The sequence below is a fragment of the Vanessa cardui genome, chromosome 20 (genome assembly GCF_905220365.1).
Source record: "Vanessa cardui chromosome 20, ilVanCard2.1, whole genome shotgun sequence".
In the NCBI taxonomy this organism is placed as follows: domain Eukaryota; kingdom Metazoa; phylum Arthropoda; class Insecta; order Lepidoptera; family Nymphalidae; genus Vanessa; species Vanessa cardui.
In genome coordinates this window covers 688,412-713,796 of record NC_061142.1, presented here as the reverse complement: position 1 = coordinate 713,796, position 25,385 = coordinate 688,412, and the positions used below count along the sequence as shown (strand labels likewise).

At 33.9% G+C, this 25,385-nt stretch overlaps 1 protein-coding gene and 1 non-coding gene across 12 annotated transcripts in view; one reads left to right on the top strand and one right to left on the bottom strand.

The window, feature by feature from the left end:
* LOC124538266 (AMP deaminase 2) overlaps positions 1-25,385 on the bottom strand; it is a 52,160-nt gene that overhangs the window by 16,534 nt on the left and 10,241 nt on the right. For 4 of the 11 annotated variants that reach the window (XM_047115260.1, XM_047115261.1, XM_047115262.1 and 1 more), the window contains 5 exons: positions 11,808-11,949; positions 1,932-2,097; positions 1,491-1,677; positions 924-1,140; positions 63-188 (listed from right to left, as the gene is read on the bottom strand). In XM_047115260.1, coding sequence (XP_046971216.1) covers positions 63-188; positions 924-1,140; positions 1,491-1,677; positions 1,932-2,097; positions 11,808-11,949 — 838 coding nt within the window. Of the gene's footprint in view, positions 1-62; positions 189-923; positions 1,141-1,490; positions 1,678-1,931; positions 2,098-9,018; positions 9,187-11,807; positions 11,950-18,015; positions 18,171-23,039; positions 23,055-23,137; positions 23,157-23,331; positions 23,477-25,385 lie in introns of those variants that run through there. The other 7 variants (XM_047115264.1, XM_047115265.1, XM_047115266.1 and 4 more) reach the window with 7 other exon arrangements.
* Positions 23,930-24,017, top strand: Trnay-gua. Its single transcript is given in 2 exon segments — positions 23,930-23,966; positions 23,982-24,017. It is a non-coding gene; the product is annotated as a tRNA-Tyr (tRNA).

Below are 25,385 nucleotides of genomic sequence, written 5' to 3'. Positions count from 1 at the left end.
TTTTTACAGGTGGTTTACAAGGAAGTTAGTGGAATAGGTAGTGAGTAATGTCGGTGGGGTACCGTATGTTGTAGAAGTCCCGATGCGGCACGGCCTTCTGCGAGGCGAGCTCGCGCAGCTCGTTGAGCAGCACGTGCAGCTGGAACTTGGACGACAGGTAGCTCAGGCGCCGGTAGCAGAACGACTTGCTGGGAACGACCACGTCATATCACACAATGCACGAAACAATACGAGCACGATTTCTTTATATGACATTATTTTTTTTTAACCCCCGACGCAAAAAGACGGGTGTTATAAGTTTGACGTGTCTGTCTGTCTGTCTGTCTGTCTGTCTGTGGCATCATAGCTCTCGAACGAATGAGATGAAAGATGAGATAGGTAAGCATGTGACACTAATTAATTAGGAGCGGTCCCCCAACGCGAAGTTTTTTTTTTAATATTAATACCTACTTATACATATAGGTACTTTAGGATTAAATTTCTTTTATCTTTTTTACTTTTTAAAAAACATAAGCTACCTTAGCTTATGTTTTTTGTGGCGGGGGTTTCCGAAATTTTTAATTTAATTTTTTTCTTTGTTATGCTATAGGTTGGCGGACGAGCATATGGGCCACCTGACGGTAAGTAGTCACCTCCACCACTCATAGACAATGGCAATGTAAGAAATATTAACTATTCCTTATATCGCCATTACGCCACCAACCTTGGGAACTACGATGGTATGTCCCTTGTGCCTGTAGTTACATTGGCTTCTTCAACAATACTAAGCACCGTTCTTTGGCGGTAGAATATCTGATGAGTGGGTGGTACCTACCCAGTACCACGACATACATAGGCGAACGGTTAAATGGGCCACATAATACCTTTTCAGTCGAAAATTATATCTTTTAAACAAGATAAGGTATTCGAACATTTGAACTCACAGAGGGCCATCAGACATCATATTGCACATGGTGTTCTTATCCTGGATGTACTGAGCCAAGTTGATGTAGTCATACGGAACCCTCTGCTCGCCGTCCTCCGTCTTCTTGTACAAGTTGAACACGCCGTTGTCGGGTCTGATCAGGTAGCCCTTCGCGTCCGGCGTCGGGCCTTCCCAGGGATCCTTGTTGTCCTTGAATGGGGGGTGCACGATGTGGTCTAGAAATAAGGAATTTCATAAACAGTGGATTGGGTTGGATGTAGTTGCAGATTTCTTTATTAAGTGTTCTATGTGTTCTGTATTTGGCATTAGACTAATTATTATTAAGATCTTTAGTTATTATTATTTTTATTGTTTCGAGTCTTCTCGGTAGAATCTACTTTCCGGACCGGTGGTAGCTTCACTTAATGTAGTAGTTAAATGACAATTCAAAAGTGCTTGTAAAAACCTACTTGAACAAAGTATATTTTGTTTTGCGTTTGATAAAGTCAATGCTAAGAAACTCTTTAGACAATTGGGGGTTTCGGTTTCGTCCTACATGATATGGTCTAAAGTCCAGAGGGCTCACCGGCGATGTGGTTCCGCGGCGCGCGCACGATGGGCGCGTGGTTGGCGGCCGCCTCCGAGTCGATGCTGCGCAGAAAGCGCGCCGTGATACTGGCGAAGCTCTGCTGCGACATGTCCATGTACCGCTTGCGGATCTCCAGCGCCTGCACCAGGTACGACGACGCCTGCTGCAGATCCTCCAGCGGCACCTGTTTATGTTCAAACAGAAGATTATTACTCATTTCGAAGAAGAAACGTGATCAGGTAGAATAGACCAAATATGTCCAAACTCAAACTCAAATTCCTTTATTCAATATAGAAGCATTACACTTACTTATTGATTGTCAAATAAACACTACCACCGGTTCGGAAAAAAGAAGACCCTGACCTGAGAAGAACCGGCGAAAGAAACTCAGCGGGTCTTTTTTTTTTGTTATTTTTACGTGACCATAAGTGCACGTACCCCCGACGTGTCCTCGCCGCTTATCGCCACCCTCTGAAAGTGTGGCAGGATGACGTCGAAGTCATCCTCGTCTCCGCGCAGACGGGCCGCCTCCTCCAGCACGGAGGCCGCGCCGCCCGCCTCGCTGCCGGCGAACGACCGCGCTGACTGACCGCATTCTGCAGCCCTATTTAAAATAAAGTCGTAATCAGTATACTGTACCTATACACTACAGATTACAAAAATAAAATTATTCGATGAGAAAATTGTTAACACAAGAACATTAAAGTAATTTAATTACTTTAATTAATTTCAAGATTGTTTTTTTATTTGTACTCTACTAAAGTGTATCGACGAAGCGAGAGGAATTTGTCGTTATGTCTCATTTGTTAGTTATGTACCATAAATATGCCGAAATTTTCTACATGAAATCTAGAAAAATGTGTATAGTCTCGAAATATAAATTAGTTGTTAGGATTAGAATTAGATCTGCTAGTGACCTGCATGTACCATGTACTAAACGTGGTGGTGGTTAAACTAAATTTATTTTAATTCAGATATGACAAATTATTTCAATGAAGGTTTTATACTTTAAGTTTCGAATATAGAAGTTCGAAACTTTGTGTATAAAAACTTCTTTAAAAAGATGCGTTCTTTTAGAGTTATTCTGGTAATTAAGTTAAATTATCACGATAAATGTTTACGTCAGGTAGTAAATCCTCTCTAACAAAAGTTATCTACTTCTGTTATTGTATATTTAAAAAACGTTATATTCATATAATTTTGATAGACACGGTTTAGACCCATACCTCTAAAATCTAAAATTCTAAGTTGTATCTTATGTTATTAAATTATGGTCCCAATAATAAAAACTAGGGATCTTTATTAATGAATGAAATTAATATTACAAGATCAAAATACGAAAAAATATAACTAAGGTTTCACTTAAATTTGTGATGATAATTAATTGCATACTCAACCGTGAAGGTGGAGGAAGAAATTGATATCCAAATTGATCTAAAGCCATTTACTTAAAATTGAAACATTTATACGCCCTGAATACAAAAAGAAAAAATATTTTCGTAAAAATTTATATTTATAATTCAAATAACTTTTGATAACCTTCAAGTGCCAATAATAATGGATCGAATCGAAGTTAAATTTAGTTACATTATTAAATCGCCGATCTATGAATGACTTTAGGAATGTCATTATAAATTTATCACCAGCTGTTGCCTGCAGCGTCGCCCACGTATGTATCTTATTGATTTTTCAAACAAACTTTGTCGCGTCATTTCATCGGCTATTATATTAGAACATTTTTTTTTATATTTCAGTAGAAACAGCTAAAACCGTAACAAGTTTTGCGGTCGTGCCTTTTTATTGAAATCCCAAAAGAGTGCGTGGCGAATACCTACTTTGTTGATTTATATACTATTAGAAACGTAACTTGCTCCATCATTGTTTGTAATTTTTTTTTTTGGTAACAATTGTGATGATTTTAATTATGTTATTCTGATTAAGAGATGGTAACACTGTTACACCGTGGTTGGCTAGTTGACCAATTGGATGACTGGACAGATTGTGAGGTGACACCAGAATTACAAAAAATAAAAAAACAGAAGAGAATGGTCGGAGGTCAGAATACGGGATTTAACGGGGTTATCTTAAAAATTAAAGGTGATTGATTGTACAACTTGGAAGTATGCCGATTGTACCTATTATGTTAAATAAGTGTATTTATATCTAATCGAGCTGAGTTTGGATTTATGAAATAATCATTTTTATCATTGTAAAACTTGTAAAAAATAATTCTTGCAGGCGTCCTTCAAGGATCTATTATTGGTCTAATTCTTTTTCTCTTTTATATAAGTGACTTGCCATTTATTTTACATTACAATTAATAAACACGAGATAGCATTATTTGCTGATGATACATGTTTAGTTATTAAGATAAAAGATGTATTTAAATATATAACAATGTGAACAAAGCATTCTCTGAAAGAGTAAAAAGTAAAATATACGTAGTTATCTATTTCCATACATATACAGCATTTAAGTCAATCTAGGTTCCCAGAAAATCCAGAAATTCTGAAGTTCATATTAACACTAGAAACAGGCATAAGTCATACAGGTACATTAGATTTTTGATTACAAGAAGTTACTCTTTGAAGGGACCTTGTGTATGATCAATAAATACCAGATACCAGACATAGAATAATAGAAAACAAACAGTTTTCCTAAAAGACAAAGGGATTTTTTTTATTGCGACCTAGAAAGACTAGTTACGCCATTGATATGAATGATGCATCATGACTTGTACATATTATTGGTATTGAATTACTAAATGGCCCACTCGGTGCTTACGTGGGCGGTGATAGACGATTTAATGATCGTTGGTAATTCAATGCGTTGAATTGCAAACAACACACTACTGTTGACTGTTGACAAATCTCTTATCAATATTATGCTGTGTTATTTTAGAACGGATAATGTATGATAATTTTAGACTTGTGACTACTTGTAGGAACAAATCTGCGAAATGTTATTCATATAACACTACAATGCTTTATAACTTTAAACGTAAGTTTTTTTAAGTATTTCAAATCCTATGACAGATTTTGTTTTAATTGCATTTCATTCTAATGAAACCTTTTTCATTAAGAGTCGAGATGGCCTAGTGGTTAGAACGCGTGCATCTTAACCGATGATTGCGGGATCGAACCCAGGCAAGCACCGCTGTTTCATGTGCTTAATTTGTCTTTATAATTCATCTCGTGCTCAGCGGTGAAGGAAAACATTGTGAGGATTTCATGGAAATGAAAATGTAAATGACGTAAATAATGAAAATGATGCATGTGACGGATATCATGGAAATTCTGCCACATGTGTATTCCACCAACCTGCATTGGAACAGCGTGGTGGAATATGTTCCAAACCTTCTCCGCAAAGGGAGAGGAGGCCTTTAGCCCAGCAGTGGGAAATTTACCGGCTGTTGTTGTTGTTGTTGAAACCTTTTTCAAATGAAATTTTACACTATAGTTCGCTAAAACCCGCCAGTAACTTTCTCCGCTCTCTAAAATCAATTCTTGATTAAATTTTAATAATTAAATAAATTTCAATCAAGAATCATCTTTAATTTTCGGGACAATTATGGCTGGAGCTTTTCAAAATGAGACCAAAACCGATTTGTTATGTGCAGCTATCGTCCCATAACCACTGAGACAAAAATCGTCTAACGCTATTAAGATATATGATATACGTATTTAGTTATTTTTAACTGGATTGCAGAATGAAAACTGAGATATATTGAGGAACATTAAACAGTGCAGTGTGACGTCACAAAGGGGACGACACTAATAACTAACGAAAACTAATAAAAACTAATAAAAACTACTAACTAATAAAAACTATGTATTATTGTTTGGGCATAAATTATATAAATGGTAAGCGATAAAACTCACCCAGACCATGAATGACATTTAATAAGGTTATTGGTAATAGCAAACAGGAGAATCTTGACCAAAAATTGTGGTAAACTACCAGTGAATTATGATTACTATGATAGCCACGTGCTTTTATTTATAAGTCAATGAATTTTAGTTTGTAATTTATCGTGAAGCAAAACATACGATATTTTGTATCGTGGTCTCAACTAGGGTTGTTGAGGAAGTGATTATGAGGAAGAGGAGGAGGAAGAGGATTTTTCGAACGCAAATTTAGAGGATGAGGATGAGGATATTAGTCGAATAAGAGGATGCGGATGAGGAAGCGGCAGAGAGAGCGGATTAGGAAGATAGGAAAATATAAATACTAGCGGACCCAACCGAAAAGCCGTTGTCCTCTCTGTACATAACATATTAGGTTGGGGAAAAAGTCTTTTCGCATATAGTATGTATGAACTTGTAATAAAATCTCTTTGGCTATACCATTTGTATCTGGCTGGTTTTGGTATCATTAAAAAGTTTTAATTTTAAAGAAGGCACTTCCAAATTCAAATTAGGAATTTGTGTGATTTTCATTTGTTTTTGTTGTTGTTAAAATGAGTGAATCTAAAGAAGAAATTCGATACATTTTAAAATTTTACTATAAAAAAGGTAAAAATGCAACTCAAGCCGCGAAAAAAATTTGTGATGTTTATGAACCTAATGCAGTATCTGTGAGAGTAGCGCAAGTTTGGTTTAAGCGTTTTCAAGCCGGAAATTTTGATATCAAAGATGCATCTCGCTCTGGTCGCCCTGTTACGGACAAAATTGATGCCATTTTTGAAAAAGTGGAGCAAGATCGGCATATTAGTAGTAACGATGTAGCTGAAGAACTGGCAATTGACCACAAAACGGTTTTGACTCATTTGAATAAAGCTGGGTACACAAAAAAGCTCGATATATGGGTGCCTCATGAACTCACTGAAAGAAACCTAATGAACCGTGTACTCATTTGTGATTCTTTATTACGACGTAATGAAACCGAACCATTTTTGAAGAAGCTGATAACTGGTGATGAAAAGTGGATCACATACGACAAGAACGTGCGAAAAAGATCGTGGTCAAAGGCCGGTCAAGCTTCACAGACTGTGGCAAAACCCGGATTAACTCGCAACAAGGTAATGCTGTGTGTATGGTGGGATTGGAAGGGCATCATTCATTATGAGCTGTTACCGCCCGGCAGGACCATTGATTCAGAACTGTATTGCGAACAATTAATGAGATTGAAGCAAGAAATTGAGAGAAAACGGCCAGAATTGATCATCAGAAGGAGTGTGGTTTTTCACCATGACAACGCTAGAACTCACACATCTTTAGCCACTCAACAAAAATTACGAGAGTTTGGCTGGGAGGTGTTAATGCATCCGCCGTATAGTCCTGACCTTGCACCTTCAGATTTTCATCTGTTTCGGTCTCTGTAGAATTCCTTAGGCATTGTCAGGTTAACATCACGAGAGGACTGCCAAAACCATTTGTCGCAGTTTTTCGATCAGAAGCCCCAAAATTTTTACAGCAATGTGATCATGTGACTATCAACAAGATGGCAAAAAGTTATGGAACAAAATGGCACCTACATACTTTAGTCAAATGTAAATAAACTATAAAAAAAAACTTTTTGAATTTTCATATAAAATACGAAGAAACTTTTTCCCCAACCTATTACATACACTAAAAAAAGTGCAGTCTTTATAGCTTTATTAATTACTTAAGTCAAATATTTTATTAATCACAATAAAGGAATTGAATACTAATAAATAATCAAAATTAATTATAGGGAGGCTTTTTTGGTAAAAAATAATTTGGACGCTGTTTCCCATGACAAGCGGTTTCTTAGCTCATTATATACTCGTACTAATCCAACACTGCTAAAACGTCGTTCGCTGGGCATACTTGATGGAGGAGAAGATAGGTATTGCCCTAAAGCTCCCAAATATTTCGGATCATTTTTCCACCATAAAAGACTGTGTTCATGCATATTAATTAGTTTTTTTTAATGTCGTTATTTAATAGTAGCTTCAGTAACACGCACCTCTTCTCTATTAGTAAACGTGCAAGCGGTGGGTGTGGGGCAGGATGTGTCTACTACAGCTCCAGATTCCTCATAAATTGCTCTTAAATTTTGAGGAAGCGATAGAGGAAGAGGATTTTTAATTTTTATTTATGAGGAAGCGGTATCGGTTGAGGAACCCAAAATATTGCGGAACTTTTGCATTATGAGGAAGCGGAAGAGGAATCCTCAGCAACCCTAGTCTCAACATACAACCTACACTGGAGGAGCGTGTTTGAATAAGCTCCCAACTAAAAGAACAGCCTTTAGTCTCAGGGTATTAATAACATTAAATGCTTATATATATATACAAATATGAACTAAAACTAGTTTCTGTATAAATCTTGCAGCATTTCCCCATTGAATCACAATTCCGATCCTCTGGGCAAAAAACGAACTAGCCCTCCTGTCACCAGTGGAGGTGTTGAGGCGAGATGTTAGGCCTTTAGCCCAGTACATTTGTCGCTTGGGGCATGAAATATAATCAGGTTAGGTTTTAACAAAATATACTCTAAGAAATCACACTTGCTTTAACATCACACAACGTATTGTTAGCTAATCAGTTAAATTAAAATAATAATTGTGAAGTTCACTCTCAGATCAACCACAAAAGAACTCAGGTGCTTTTGGAGGGGCACAAGCCTCTTGGACCCTCCCCTTAAGTCCACCACTTCTGCCAAATGTCAATGAGCCTCTCGTCTCATTTCTCCTGAATCTTTTTTCAAGTATGCTCAAATACGCACCGGATTTAAACGTAAGATATCACGTGGTATACAACTGAGTTAACATATGCAGCATGTATATATTTGCTACTTCGATAACCCGATTATACAGCGTTTGCGAGTCTTATGTGAAATTGTATACGCTCTACAACTGGATCTAAGAAACCGTTTAAAAAATTACCTATTATCCTTTAGGAAAATGTCTGTACAACAACATATTTTACACGAACTATTTCTTTGGAGTGGATTTTGGAAATAAAATTAGTAAATTTTATTCACGTGAATTATCATAAATTGTCAAAAAAAAAACCACTGAGTTTTTCGCCGGTTCTCCTCAGGTCAGAGTATTTTCTTTTTCGAAGCGGTTGCAGTGTCTAATTAGACAATATATCTATAAGTAAATGTAATGCTTCAGGTCGTACTCTAGTACTGTAATTCTTTGACGTAAGAAACAGTACTGAGTTTCTTTTTCCTGTTCTTAGAAGTCGGAATAATTGCTTTTCAAAACTGATAGTACATATTTGACAATCAATTTAATTGAATAAACGTATTGAGTTACCATTGTAATTAATGTTAATTTTATTCCAGTTTTAAATAAACACGTTCAAATTGTGCAACTGATTAATGTTATTATATCTACGCATAGTATGACATACAGATAATAATTAATATGCAAAAATTATTCATGTAAGTTATTTAACCAGACCAATAGAAATGACTTATTTATTTTGGAAATTATTAAACGAATTTAAGTTTCAAATGTTATAAACTACTTCATGGATTTTTGAAATAAATATAATAAATAAAACTTAATTAAACATAATGTCGTATCGCAAAAACAAAACAAAAATTACCTTCTCGATGTCCATTTCTTACATTCTAGTTGACTTCCAAACATAATTCCATAACACAAACAATTTTCGTACAAAAATATTAACAACGTCAAAAATTGCCGCCAATATACAAAAATTGGACAACGGCTTCATGTATTCTGCCAAACACAACTAAAAATCGGAACCCTCTTATTATGAAACTCTGCACTTTAAACGTAAAAAATAATTACAATATAAAAAAAAAATATATTCCACTTATTATTATTGAAAACACTACAATACAATCGAAACAAATTATTTAACTTAAATCCCGAATGATATTAAATATTTTTTTAAGTGAAAACTGGCAATTATTTAACGCGTTCAGCCAGCTCATACTGAAGTACGTATATCTGTTGGAACACGAACATCCCCCGTGGTAAGGGTTACCGCCGCGTCAAGGTTGATCCAATTACCCTCTTAATACCAGCTCGACCGTTATCCGCCGCGCGTGTATGGCTGTGTGAATGTATGTAACTCTATAAGCCAATAGATAATTGTTACTGTTAATTATCTATTTATTTATTTACTTAAATTGCCAAAACAATACACAATATGTTAAATAATTATGATTAAGGGTTTACATTATTTTACAACGTAATACGATATTTTTATGAAATCTATATATTAAAGATTAAATCTGATCAGGTCCGAAAGTTATATACTTTATTAAATAAATAAACAGAATACAGACACAAAATGATAAAATGATTTACCAAAAAAATAAACTAAGAAAAATCAAATGTTCACGACAGTTCTTACACGTAGAAACGAATTTTATTTTGAAAGTCTTAATCGTTAATACTCTTCGAAACCTCTTTATACGTTTCCGTGAGTGTATGCACCGGTGCATTTTTACCTAAATTAGTTTTTGTTTTGATTGTTTTGAATAAAGTTAATTTATGTCTTGGAATTCTAGAACATTAGAGTTAATCATTGAAAGATATATTATAAATAATATGTAGTGTATATAAAAAGTAGAGGAAACAAAAAGGTGCGCCTGAATTTGTTCTGAGCTATTATGTAATACTAAAGTTATTATTTTGGGATATTTACCATGTTTTTTATTTTTATTCGATGGAGCTCGATATTTCGACATTATCTACGAATGTCTTGTTCACGAGTCATTCAGTCTCGAATAAAAATAAAAAACATGGTAAATATCCCGAAATTAATAACTTTAGTAATAAAAAATAACCATGTTAATTTAAAATCTTATACTATGTCATTGCTTTCACCACTGTAATGTTTGTAAATACCCTTAATTAACTTTTAGCCTATTCCAACGGAAGTATGAATTTTAATGTTGTTTATCAAAACTAAAATTCACGTATTTCATCCGGTTGAGTAAATAAATAATATAAAACAATATTACACTATTACTACTTATTTCCACATTAATTTTCAAGTTCCGATAACCATTTCTTAAACGTTCAAATCAAAACAAAACTTTATTCAAGTAGGCTTTTACAAGCACTTTTAAATCGTCATTTTATAATCAAGTGAAGCTACTACCGATTCGGAAAGTGGATTCTACCGCGAAGAACCAAGAAACTCATTAGTTACTCTTTTTCAACATTTAAATAATACAAAGTCAAGTTAGTTAAATACAATTATTTAAATTAACTTATCCTTCTTGGAAGACAACAGGTATTAATTAACTCCACGCATTTTTATCATCTATAAAATCTTATATCGAATAATATGTATTTTTTACCAATGTTTTTTTTTATAAACGATTTTTTGAATTTACGAAACGGCAAAGTTAAAAATGTCTGCGGAATTTTATTATAGAAACGGATACCTTGCCAAGAAGGATTAATTGACTTTGCGGAGTCACCGCAAATCCTTAGTGAATATCATAGATTAATCAAGCCTTCGACCAGTGATATCGCATCAATTTTCCGTCAAATATTGTTTATTTGGCTTTTCTCCTCTTACTGACAGAATAAATTACACACCAAAGTAGCGTATGTAGGATAGCTATAAATAACTTAGTTAAAATTTATTTTAATTTGATAGTACAAAAATATGAATATAAACTATAGACGACTAAAACGTTCTAGGTATAATATAATAAAAGCATATTTTTAAACTAGCTTGATTTTTGTATGATTATAATTTTGAACGAATACGGTATGAAAATGTTTTTATTGTTTACCAGAAGATATAAGGTTTAATTTAAACATCCGTATGATTTATAATCTCAGAAACAAGGAAATATATACAGATTTATATACCGTATTTTCGGTAATTATAAAAGATAAATGAAAGTGCTTGATTCAATGTAAATGTTATATGAGATATATGTGTAATGTACTCACTCATACGAAGATGTACTCAGACCGTATTATTGTTTAATTTTTTTATGGTATAGGTTGGCGGACGAGCATATGGGCCACCTGATTGTAAGTGGTCACCATCACCCATAGACAATGACGCTGTAAGAAATATTAACTATTCCTTACATTGTCAATGTGCCACCAACCTCGGGAACTAAGATGTTATGTCTCTTGTGCCTGTAGTTACACTGGCTCACTCACCCTTCAAACCGGAACACAACAATACTGAGTACTGTTATTTGGCGGTAGAATAACTGATGAGTGGGTGGTACCTACCCAGACGGGCTTGCACAAAGCCCTACCACCAAGACGAATTCAATCCCATATTTTACTTGAAGGGTGATATTGATAAATGTTTTTCTACTTCAATGATGAATACAAGTCAAGGTATAGATATGTATGTGTGCGTGTGACATTATAATGACTTACTTGACATTAAGTTGTCGCTGTATGAGGAGCTTCTTTTCAATCTGCTCAATCGGGAACTGCGGGACTTCATAGGGCGCCGATAGCTCGTTGGGGAGCTCACGCGGCGCCTCCGCCCCGACGGTACTTGTGGGACTTTCACTACCTGTTCGAAATTATTACAAAGTTAATTAAATTTGATACTATATTGCTTTAAACCTACGAATATTATATATCTAGTAATATTACTTAGAACACATTGAGGTTAGTTTTTTGTAATTGTAAAGCAAAATCTTTTTCAATTTACAGTTATTACTTTTGGGAATAAGTCGTCAGTTCGGTAACTCAAAAAAATAGCAAGTCGTACAGTTATATCGTTTGTCCTAAAAAAATATGATGCATGAAAATTAAAGCCGAATTTTTTGGCTACAAATGTAAACTTCAAACTTTCGGAAAGTTTTTCGTTCCCTTAAGTAATGTTTTAGAAATATTATACAAAATTAACTGTATACCAGATCCGTGACACCAATAGAAAGATTTAAAATACTACAGCGAACTTTTCTTAGGAAATGTTCGAGAAAATTTCACTATACCGTATTTTTAAATCAGCTTATCGATTTACTCAGCGCTCGCCGAGAAAGCTCGATTGGAACGAGTTTTTTCCGATTTTATCAACAAAATCATATCATTTAACGATCGCCAGTTAAGCAAATATATCCGCTAGTTATTACTTATCCTTCTGCTGATGTTTCGAATCACTTGCAATAAACTGTCTATTACTCAGTAGACTTAGGCCTCCATTTTGTGATAAAATATATACGTTTTACATGTGTAGTAAGCAGTAAAACTGTCTGCCTCAGTCACTTTATTAAAAAAATTAAGGAAGTATTTGTGCGTTATACTAACGAGATTTTATAAATAATGGGAATAAAACGGTCGATCCGTAGCTTTATAGAAAATTACGAAATTGATTTGTAAAGCCTTTAGGTGTTCCATTAAGTGGGAAAGGACGCAACAAGGAAAAGGATTGTGTAATGTTTTAAACAATAAAATAAATAATAAATATTGGACAACATCACATACATTACTCTGATCTCAATGTAAGTAGCTAAAGCACTTGTGTTATGGAAAATCAGAAGTAACGACGGTACCACAAACATCCAGACCCAAGAAAACATAGAAAACTAACGAATTTTCTACATTGACTCAGCCGGAAATCGAACCCGGGACCTCGGAGTGGGGTACTCATGAAAACTGGTGTTCACACTACTCGACTACGGAGGTCGTCATATGTTTTAGAGCGCTTCGCCGGTTGGACGCCACTTCCTCGTAGAGTTACGAGGTCATAGATTCAAACCCGAACTAATAATAAGTTTTTCTATTCAAGAAACTCAATGATATCCCAACACGATGACGGCTATTATTATAACACTTTGATGTCCTATACCGTTTCAGGTCAAGGCTTCCCATTATAGATAATATTCAAAAGAAACATATTTCCCGCAGAATGGCGCCGGCTATCTGCATACTATAGATAAAGCGAACTGTTATCTTTATACTTTATCTAGTATTACATACCAGTGAATTATACACGATGAAGTATACAAATGTATGACTAACCTCAGGTTTACGGATCGTTTTTAACGTCATCGGTCGATGGTAGCCGATGACGCGAAAGGGATCAGATTAAAACGAAGTAGGTAAATCAAACTTTGACCAACAACAAACAACAACAGCAGCCTGTAAATTCCCAATGCTGGGCTAAACGCCTCCTCTCCCTTTGAGGAGAAGGTTTGGAACATATTCCACCACGCTGTTCCAATGCGGGTTGGTGGAATACCCATGTGGCAGAATTTCTATGAAATTTGTCACATGCAGGTTTCCTCACGATGTTTTCCTTCACCGCTGAGCACGAGATGAATTATAAAGACAAATTAAGCACATGAATCAGCGGTGCTTGCCTGGGTTTGAACCCGCAATCATCGGTTAAGATGCGCGCGTTCTTACCACTGGGCCATCTCGACTCATTCTTTGACCAACGTTTCGTTAAAATGAACGTAGGTATGCAAGTTTAAAGTTTATTGAGCAATAACTTCTTTGTTCAATGCATTCGGGTCAGCTTCGCCGAGAGCCAGCAAACAAATTACAAAGAGGTACATTATAGACGCGCTCCCTTTGGTTTTTCTTTTAATATACAAGACGAAAGAAACGTATCATTAATTTGATCGACCTTTGAAATGATATATTACCAAATATATAGTACCACATATAATTCAGAGATATAATTATTGATTATAATCGATAAGAGATTGGTATTGAGTGGAATTGTGTCGTTGCCAGGCAGGATATTTAAAAACCGGCCAAGCGCGAGTCGGTTTCTGGCACGAATGGTTTCGTATCTACAATAAAGGCAAAAATATTTGTATTGCATGGAAGACCTTAACTATAATATTTATTTTATTCTGTTTTTAGTTGTTATAGCGGCAAAAGAAATACATCATCTGTAAAAATTAAAAATGTTTGATTTTTTAATGTTCATGAGATATCTGGTCACAGACGGACAGATGGACGGACGGACGGACAGCGGAGTAGTTAATATTGCTACGGAACCCTAAAAAATATTAATTACTGTCTTTATCTTTTCTACTTCATTCAATATTCGCTATGATACTTTAGAATCAATATTAATTAAATTTCAAACATTTGGATACTATTTATTATTTTATTGATTTAAAAGTAAATATTTAATATTATTTGTCAATTTTATTATTCGTACATCTGTGTATTACTTATGAGATGTCGATATATTGTCTTAATTATTATTGCAAAATAATAACTTATAATAAGTGTTATTTTAATAATACTGTACTTAGTATTTATATCGTGTTATGATATATATTTATTATTATTAAAGGAAAACGATCGGATGATCCACTGACACAATATTATATAGACATACATAGCGTATATACACCTACTAGCGTATATAGTATGTATACATAAGTTAGTTCACCATCGGACGGATAGTCAGCCACGTCAGAGTATTATCGAGTGCACTGCGCACTCAACAATATCACATATGTGCATGTAAATGACATAATACTATTGATTAAAACATGTAACTATTGAGATTCTCATCTGCTTTTCTCGAGCTGAGATGCCAGTGGTTAGAACGCGTGCCTCTTAATCGATGAATTCGGGTTCAAACCCAGGCAAGCACCACACTTTATATATGTGTGTGTATTTAATTAGTGTTTCTAATTCATCTCGTGCTCGGCAGTGCAGGAAAACATCGTGAGAAAACCTGCATGTGTCTAAGTTCATCGAAATTCTGACACATATGCATTTCACCAACCCGCATTGGAACAGCGAGGTGGAATATGCTCCAAGCCCTCTCCTTAGTGGGAAAGGAGGCCTTACTTAGCCCAGCCGTGGGAAATTCACAGGCTGTTACTGTTACTGTTTTTTCTCGATAGAACATTTAGTAGCTTTAACTTTTATTTATCTCACTAGCTGTGCCCGCGACTTCGTGCGCTTTTGAATTGAACAAACTCATTTGACCTTTTGTTGTTTTGGAAAACTTCATAATATGATGTCAACAATGGAAATATTAGGGTTTCCTCGCAAAACTTAGCCTTAATAACTTTGTTTGTCTGTTTGTTCGATCGCTACGAGCTGTCAAGGTCGGCCGTGCAGACAATGGGGCACTAGTTGATTATTCATATAGCGCGCTCCCCTCCGGCTTTGCAATCTTGAATCGAGTGATTTATGCGCAGTTTAAATGTTCTCATTAAGAGCCGCGAAAATAATCGATAACAAGAAACATGATATCGGTCTGAGTATGAGATTTATCATGTTACTGTTTCACAAACTTTACTCGAGACTTCAATAACTTACGGCCTTGGGTACCTATCATGTTGCTAAAGGGATTACCTTTTTAAACTTTCAACAGACTAACAATTACACCTAAAACTGTGAGGTTATCTGAAAGTGTTTGAAAGTGGTTTTCCGTCAGTAAATAAACGCGCAAATTTTTGCGGTGCGTGTTGTAAGATGTATCTACTAACTAACTAACTCAAGTCCAAGTATATCACTTTTGTGACGATGCCAAATATATTTGTAAGATACTTTTAAGAGACCGAGCCGAGATGGCCCAGTGGTTAGAACGCGTGCATCGTAACCGATGATTTCGGGTTCAAACCCCGGTAAGCACCAATACTCGTATATATGTATGTGCTTAATTTGTGTTTAGAATTCATCTCGTGCTCGGCGGTGAAGGAAAACATCGTGAGGAAACCTGCATGTGTCTAATTTCATTGAAATTCTGCCGCATGTGCATTCCACCAATGCGAATTGGAACAGCGTAGTGGAATATGTTCCAAGCCCTCTCCTTAATGGGAGAGGAGGCCATTAGCCCAGCAGTGGGAAATTTACAGACTGTTACATACTTTACTACTATTACTTTAAGAGAACTGTCTGTAGTCTGCACTACATTTTATAATCCTAACTTAACCGAGGACGCAAGAGCACAAAGAATGGTATGTCTTTTGAGTCTTTAAGTTACACTGCATCCTTCATACACACCGGTACGAACATAACAATATTGCCGGATTATGTGAGTGTTACCTAAAAATTATCTTTACTACGAAATACATATATTTTCATTTAATTTATTTATTATTATGTTACATGTAAATAAAAATAAATTTTACAACTATTATAATTGCATTGTCGCTTATCACATTGTGATATTACACGTTCGAATTTCGAGTGTATTCTTACACAGTAACTCGATTGTTGGCGAAACACTTAAACATCTTTTTAAAATATAAATTGTACTTAGGAATATATGGTAACATAAGTAGCAGACAGAGTAAGCTTATATATCATATCTAATGTACGTACGCGATTAAGTTTTATATGGATTCACGTAACGCAATGCGTCGTTGCTACACGAACTATGTACATTTGGTTCAATGCCAGTAGGCAGTAGTCCTGTTGTTATTTGTTAATGTGAATTGTAAGCACGAACGTGGCGCCTATCGGGTGTCATGAATCATAATTCATTTGTATTTTCATTCCCTTTATTTTTTATCCATTCTAATTAACAATATCAAATATCTATTAATTGTAAAATCATCTATCAATGTATCATTGTAATTAACTAACATGACTGTATTTTTAAATGTTGAACAAGAGTAACTACTGAGTTTCTTACCGGTTCTTCTCGGTTGAATCTACTTAGTGAACCGGTGGAAGTTTCACTTAAAATAGTAAAATGACTGATTGATGATGATGATGATTCAAAAATGCTTGTAAAAGCCTATTCGAATAAAGTATATTTTGATTATCAACGAAATTCAGATAGATTTTTCTGTAAATACTCATATGAGATACTGAAATTATAATTAGCATGCATTAATGTGAATCAGGCTTGCGTTTAAAATATATCTCAGTGTGTGTGAGGTGACTAAGAGTAAGGCCGGTAAAATAATACAAATTACATAACGTATTCAAATCAAAAAGGGATGTATACAAACAAACCTTCGCCTTACGTATGCCACGCTCTTCGCCAACAGCTCAGCTACATTGTTTACTAACAGTTCTTAACTAATATGCCATTACATTATTATTAAATTACAATTTGTATTACGAAACCATTCCAATAAACTCCTTATAACTTTAATCTACGTCCAACGGAAGAACAGTTTCGTCGGCGTTCAAATCGCCATTTTTTTCGCAATTCCATATTGAATATCATAGACAATTCAAGTCAACCAATCAGATCGCGTCATTTCGATGTCAAATGTTGTTTCTTTGGTTTCTGTCCTCTCGTGGTTGGAATAGACTGTAGATTTGTCCTTCCTCACCTTCGTGAATTAATAGATCAATAATTCTAAGATTATTTCTATTACTTCATAATTACGTTTTTATCGACTTCAATGCTATATTACTATCGAAAAGATTATCTATACAAGATTTGACGTTGTTAGACCATAAAGAATTTCATTAATTTTAATTTTTACATATACATATATTTCTTTGATGATTATGATGATGAATGATAAAATGTTCTTTGAGGTAAACGTTTTATGTTGACCTTGACTAAAGCCTTCCTGTCTACTCTCGGACCAACCCGGTGTGGGTTGATCAAATCTAGTATTTTGTAATCATTGAATAATCTTTACCGAATATGATAAGATAACAAACATAAAACAATAAAATTATTTACGTTTCTCCTCCATCTTGTCCACTTGCGTATTCAACGGCGCACGCGCATGCACGTGCCACAGATCCTTGTCGAAGCTGTACATAACTGTACTCAAACTGAACCTCACTTGCGCTTACATCAAAAATCTATATTCTAAACCTTTATCAAAAATACACCTAAAACATATGACATACATTTTTTTAAAACGTACTTCAAACATTTTACTGTGACATAGTTGCATGCATAATTAAGTTTGCATAATTTACACTAAGTATCATTAACGCTTGAATATAGCGTTATCATTGAAGATTCTGAAAATATGATTTGAATCAATAAAGTTCGAGTGTATTAGTGAATAGTTTTCAACTAAACAACCGTTTCTCGCGGAAAACTACATATCGTTAATGGAATCAGCGTGGGAAAATCAATACGCCATAATAACGATTTAATGACTATAAATAGCTGGTTGCTCCGTTTTTGTCCTTAGAGAGACATAAATAGACATCCTTCACTGAATACTTCTAACGATTATATATTTAGAAATAAGTTCTTTTATGAGGTATAGTTAACCGGCAGAAATCATCAAGTAAATAGGTAACGATATGACCCCAGTTTTCCCACTCTTTATCTTTTCATCGTTTATGAAAGAGTATTCAAAATTATTTTTGATTTTGTTTTGATTCACATGTGATTGTAATAAAAATATTAGTTATTATCTTATTCAATTATTATCAAAATTTGTTAATAATATTCTATTGTCTGTTATTTATTAAATTATATATAGCAAAAACGACTTTGTTTAACCGGGTTTCCCACGATACGTTTTCTGTTACTATAAATTTCTTTGAGATTTTCAATAAGAATTAACGTCTTGTCATTTATATGTATTCAAACGTTGTTCATTTATTTCATTGTAAATTATTTATAACATAGTAAATAGCGAAAGGAACATTCCAACGGGGTGGCCCACGATACATAACTTTTTATTTAACAATCAACACCGCCCATAGACATCAGTTTTGTGACAAATATCTATGATTCCTTAAATCATCAATCCACCATAAAAACTTGGAAACTAAAAAGATACGTCCCTTGTGTTAGTAATTAAACTGGTTCAAACTGGAACACAATGATATTAAATTGTGATTTTTATAACGAGTAATGCCACAGATATATTTAAATAAATAATATCATAACACTTATTGCCACTGGTTTGGAGGACTGCTACGTTTTTTGGCCAGCGGATCGGAGTTGCGATTAAACGGGAAAACGCTGCATTCTTGCTCCCATTCCACGCAGTCAAGATTTATACAGGAACTACTTTTTATTTATATTTGTATATATTTGAGCAATTAATGTTAATAATTGTTATGCAAATAAATCTTATTTGTTGAAAAGTAAAGACCGCGGAGTTTCTTCGACGCTTATTCTGTCATGGGGTATTTTCTTTTCCGAAGCAATATGTAGTATTTTATCATTATTATCATCATTGCATCGTATAAAACATATCGTTTACTGCTGTCCCTATGTATGCTTAGATATTTAAAATTACGCGACGGATTTTAATGCGGTTTTTTTAAATAGCTAGATTGATTCAATGGGAAGGTTAATACATATAATAAATGCACAATATAATAGATAATAACAGAAGAACAGTGAAAACACAGTAACCGTGCGAAACCGGGTCTAGTCACTAGTTGGGCAATAATTTAATTTCATCTACCCAGATGTTACATTATAGCTCTGATAAATGTCCTAAAGGTCGTGTTTGTATAACGAAACGATGAAATAAAAAATCAAATAAGGTTGATATACCGTTCCAGTTATCTGTGGAATATTTTAACATACAGTAAGTACGTAGGTATTTCAAGCAAGCTTTATGACCGATATTTATTATCTACATACGATAACATGACGTATTTTGATATCAATGAAATATCAATTGAGCATAAATCATTGAAATTAGAATATTCTAATCTATTATAAATAGATAGATGAGCTTGACGTTCCCTAAAAGCGAATATATAATATTCTTTACCGAAGTACGTAAGTACACAGGAATTTTCAGTTACAGAATTAAAGCTATCGCTGTAGGTTTGTAAAGTAGATTCTATTGAAAAAAACCGCCATGGAACTCATTCTAGTGACGTAATAGATTGGTAGTGTGGTCACAATTCCTTGCAATGTCTACGTCGTATCCTATATCACCCGTAATGACTGGGCGCAGCCCTGCCCTGCCGTCAACTTCTGCTTATGAGTGTATTACCCACTTTATTAGTATTTGTTCCAATTGACTTATTAATTCCGTTTCTATATACACGACTAGTTTTCGCCCGCTGTTTCCCTCGTTTTAGGATGTTGGTTTCATGTGTTAGGCAAAAAAGTAGCTTACGTCCTTTCTCAGAGTTCAAATTTGCTTAATATGTACCAAATTTCATCAAATTAGTTTCAGCGGTTTGGTCGTGAAAGAGCGAGAGACAGACAGACAGAGTTACTTTCACATTTGTAATATTAGTATAGAAAAAAAAGTTAGGTGTTCATTATTCCTACAAGCAAGTTTAATTTAACTCGATGTTGTTGAATCAAAGAAGGAAAATAATGTACATAACCATTATTATTAATCAAATCAATGAATTCAAAACATGTTATGTATTAAATAATTTAGACGATAATCAAATATTTGCCAAACGTTTTTGTGAATTAAGGAAGTTATTGAAATTGAAAGGAAAAGTAATATGCGAACACACTAACGTGGATTGCCGTTTGTATGACGCAACAAAACTTAATTTCACAATTAAACATCATCCCTGGCTACACTCGCATTATAATTGTGAAAGTAAATGTCTGCTATGTTGCTATGTTATCTGTGACGTTTTTACGTCTACACCAATGAACTATATTTGATGAAATTTCAGATTTGGTATGAAGCAAGATTGACATAAGGTTTGACAAAAGCTTAAAAAAAAAACAAGCGTCATTGAAGACGAAGGCGACAAATAATACTTAATGAGGTCATAAACGGTTAGTTTATTTTTATTCTAAAGAATTTCTTTGCTACATTCATTTTTATTTAACTGAAATATTCTACTCAATGATTATATTTCGGTAATTAGCAGTAAAAGTAGAAGAAATGTTGTTATAAAACAGTCAATGGTGTCTTATTGCTTGTTACGAAATCTGGTTCGTTATTATACGCCTAAAAAATCGGAATTTCGAGTCAAAAAGCGCTGACAGCATTCTTGCCACCATTCCAAGCGGCCATGACTTTCGGTTTACTTTTTTAATATTTAATCTGTTTCAAATATTTAATTAAGTTTATTGCCACAAGCATTTTCGAATCGTAATATTAAAATATTAGATGGAATGTAAAGTTCACAAGATTACGAGAACAATCGCCTAGAATTGTTCTCTTTCTTAATTAATTAGTACATTTTAACTACCCAGATTGTAACGCAATATATTATATGCATAAATATGATTATATAATAAATTTTAAATGTTTTAATTTGCAAATTAAAAATAAATGCGTATTTCAGTTTTTTTTAATCGTATTAATGAAATAACTACATTTCAATTTACGCTTAGCGTAGCTAGGCTCGAATGTAAAATTTTCATCAAGTATATAAATTAAAAAAAAAACATCATTACGGCCGTTATGAAGTATCATGATTGAGTATAACGACATTTTAACCTACTTTTTTTTAATTTATTATAAGTCATTAAATTTAATAATATTTAATCTGTATGTTTATAACATACCAACACCCACCGGTTACTAGGAATATGTTTTAAAAAGATAACTAGATTTTATAATCTTAAGGGTAAAAAATACAAAGTTAATATACGCAGTTCCTTCTGATAAAATTGAAATTTATTAACAAGCTTACGCTATAAAATAAACCTACTCGTACACTCCAAAATTCTAGACTCAGTAGTTTCTAACTCATAAATATATAGACGTATGAATCGTCGGTCCTGATACTCAAATATATTTAACTATTATATATTCATATAACAATAATATAATCTATATCCTCGTAAAATCCGGCCTTATGATGTCGCATAATTATCGATGAATCGACGGTTTATATTTGAAGCACAGTTAAATCATTAATACGTCTATGTCGCAATAGTTTTCAACAGCCAAACAGTAATACTCAGTATAATTGTGTTCCTGTTTGAAGGGTGATCATAGATAATACACTATATACCGGAGAGGGTGATTGAGATTTTGACATAACCGGCGAAGGCACAAGAAACACATCTTAGTTCCCAAAGTTTAAAAAAATAAATAAAACTAATTTGGTAATTTCAATCTTTAACCAAATACTCCATATTTGCAAAACTACATTTTTATTCAGTCAATTGCATCATACACTTAGGTAAATTAGTTATCATTTTTTATTTGACATTTTATTATTTATTATTAGGAAGTAATTATATTTTATTTTATTTAATAATATCCAATTATTAGGCAAGCGAAATATAATTCAACTTAGCACTATTAATTTGTATACAATTCATAGTTTTAATAAATCTGATGTAATACAGCTCCTATCATATTTTTTTCTACTGGTAACACGAGTGATGAAATATTTCGCAAAAAAATATCAAGATATGCAAATCGGAAAGAAAAGGGCATTCATGGTTTTCACAAAGATCTCCAAGTCTATTTTAAGACGGTTTCTTAGCCGGAGGGTGTGACGCAATGTTTTATCATTCACCCATGCCACGGCCTGGAGCAAGGTTAACTGTGATAAGAGGTCAACCCGCGAATACGACACAAACAAATATATTGTTCTATTTTTTTAATAAGCGTATTGTTTTAAAGCATGTGTCAATCGTTTCAAAATTATTTTTTTCGAAAGATATTATAACAAAAATAAAAAGTTTTATATGTGGAACTTATAAATTAATGATATATGACCTAAAATTTTTCAATTAAAATATAGTATTTTAAATTATATTTTGAATTTAAGTTTAATTAATTTATTTTACAACATAATTTACTGTAAGGGCACAGGTAACTAGAATATTGAGTTTACCTAAATACGCAATATTTACATGTCCTACGGAGCCGCGAGTGTTTATAAACACTATTAAAATTACAAGAATGTATCCTGTTAACGACGTGACCAATTACCGATTTCACATTTACTCGCAACATTAAAATATTCGTAATATAGCACGAACACTCATTCTGTATTCAAACAGCTGTTTAGTTGCGTATCGTTCGCGATTCAAATAATTTAAAAAAAAAATCCCACTAAGTTAGGATCATATGCAAAATGTCACAGCAAAATTAAAAAATAAATGAAGTATTTAAAAATCGAATACGAATTATTACATGCCACGCGGCCTGCGGATTGCAACGCAGTAATGGCCGCTATGTGCGCAACGGCTGAGGTTCGCGAACTGACTGGAGGAACGAAGAGTGAGGAGTGAGTGTACTACCGTAGTCTAGCGACACCCGACCACCGAGGGCCTAGCACGTCGGCGTACAGACCACACGAGTCGTCTGTCCACATTACTTGACCTATCACTAACGTAACACGAAATTATTTAAAAAATAAAATTCAAGCAAAATATGGAAAATTTAAATATTAATTAATTATTATTATAAAGATTATAAAAGATTATAAAACTTATTATAGTAAATTTATGAATAATAATTTGTCAGTTGATATAAGACCTACGTACACAAAAATGAAATAAAACGTCGCAAAATGGTTAGGTATATGAAGGTACTTTTTTGGATTTTCCTTCATATAATTCAATTCATATAAATATCTCGCTTGAAAGATTATATTCGAAACCTAAATAATTTAAGGTAGTACAAAATAATTAACATACGTATATTACTTTCTAAAACATGTCGTCATTCTATACGCGGTCTTATCTTGATATAGTTGAAACTTTCGATTGCTTTCTCATACCTTCGATAGCTCAGTTGGTAGAGCGGTGGACTGTAGAGGTAAATCACTGTCATCCATAGGTCGCTGGTTCAAATCCGGCTCGAAGGATATTTTTATTTTTTATTCGATAATTTTAAATAAAACCTCAATTACGTGATAAATAATCTTTTAGTTTTCTATCATTATCAAACATACGTTATTATCGTTTATAAACGTGCTTGTCACGACAATGGCCATGGCATCGAGCTTCAGTCGATGATATCTGGTTTAAAATCGCTGGAAACGGATGTTTATGTTGGCCAACCTGACTGCTGTTCATTTGGAACCCTCTGCCACCTCGGGTCTTCAATCCCATACCCGGATGTTATTACAAATATATATTTGGGATCGCTCTTAATGATTATAAGCCGGGATAACTATAGAAACGGGCCTTTGTATAAAATTACGCAGTAGTTAGAATAGCTCAACTTTAAGCAATGATTGTTGGTTCGAACCCAGGCCAGAACCACTCGTACGTATGTACGTATGTACTTCGGTACACATGCTCGAAGTGAAACATAAAAAGGAAATTTGCTCGTATCGGAAAATTTGCGACTTGTGTAATCATCAAATCCACATTGGAACAGCGTGGTGGTCCATACTTTCTCCTCAAACAGAGATTATAAAATAAGAATCAAGCAACTTTGTCTAGCCTGAATTCGAACCCACAGTATTCATTCAAGATTTATTTATACAAAACAAGTAAGTCAAGTCTGTCAAACTTGTTACGAAAAGCTTTTGTTTAATAATAGATCTTGACGCAATATACAAATTCTAAGTAACGTTAAACATAACTACAGGGTCAACTTTAATGATCGCGAAACCAATTAAAATGTAAAAGTACAAGTATTGGAATCCTTAGAATCGGTCAGATAGCGTTACTCGAATTAATTAAACATAATTGGACTAGATTTTGTTTATTAAACTACATGTATCATATAACTTTTTAATAAAGTTCACTAGTATTAGACCGCTGCTTCGCGTGCACGCAGGGTTATTTACTATATACCCTGTCATTTTTCTGTATCCTTGCACATTGCAACTCTGGAAATTTTCATAGCAATTAAAAAAATTAACGGTACTTATTACTTATTAATAATATTAGTTTATTTTTTTGTTTTTCATTCCATTATTTGTGGTACTGTGACAGGTTTTTGACGTTAGGGGGATATGAATTAATATATCTTTTGTGTTAATTATATCAAATAAAAATATACCAAAATTAAAGCAACAGCCAATCCTTATGCATATTCCACTACTGGACTAAAACTCTCGTTATTAGGGATCGATTTGGAACTTATTTCAATACGCTGCTCAAATGCTATAGGATAGACTTTCATCCGCTATAGGTTTCCTCATGACGCTTTTATCTGCTGAATGCGGAGAATTATGAATACAAATAAAGCACATTTAAATTAAGCAGTGGTTATGGTTCGA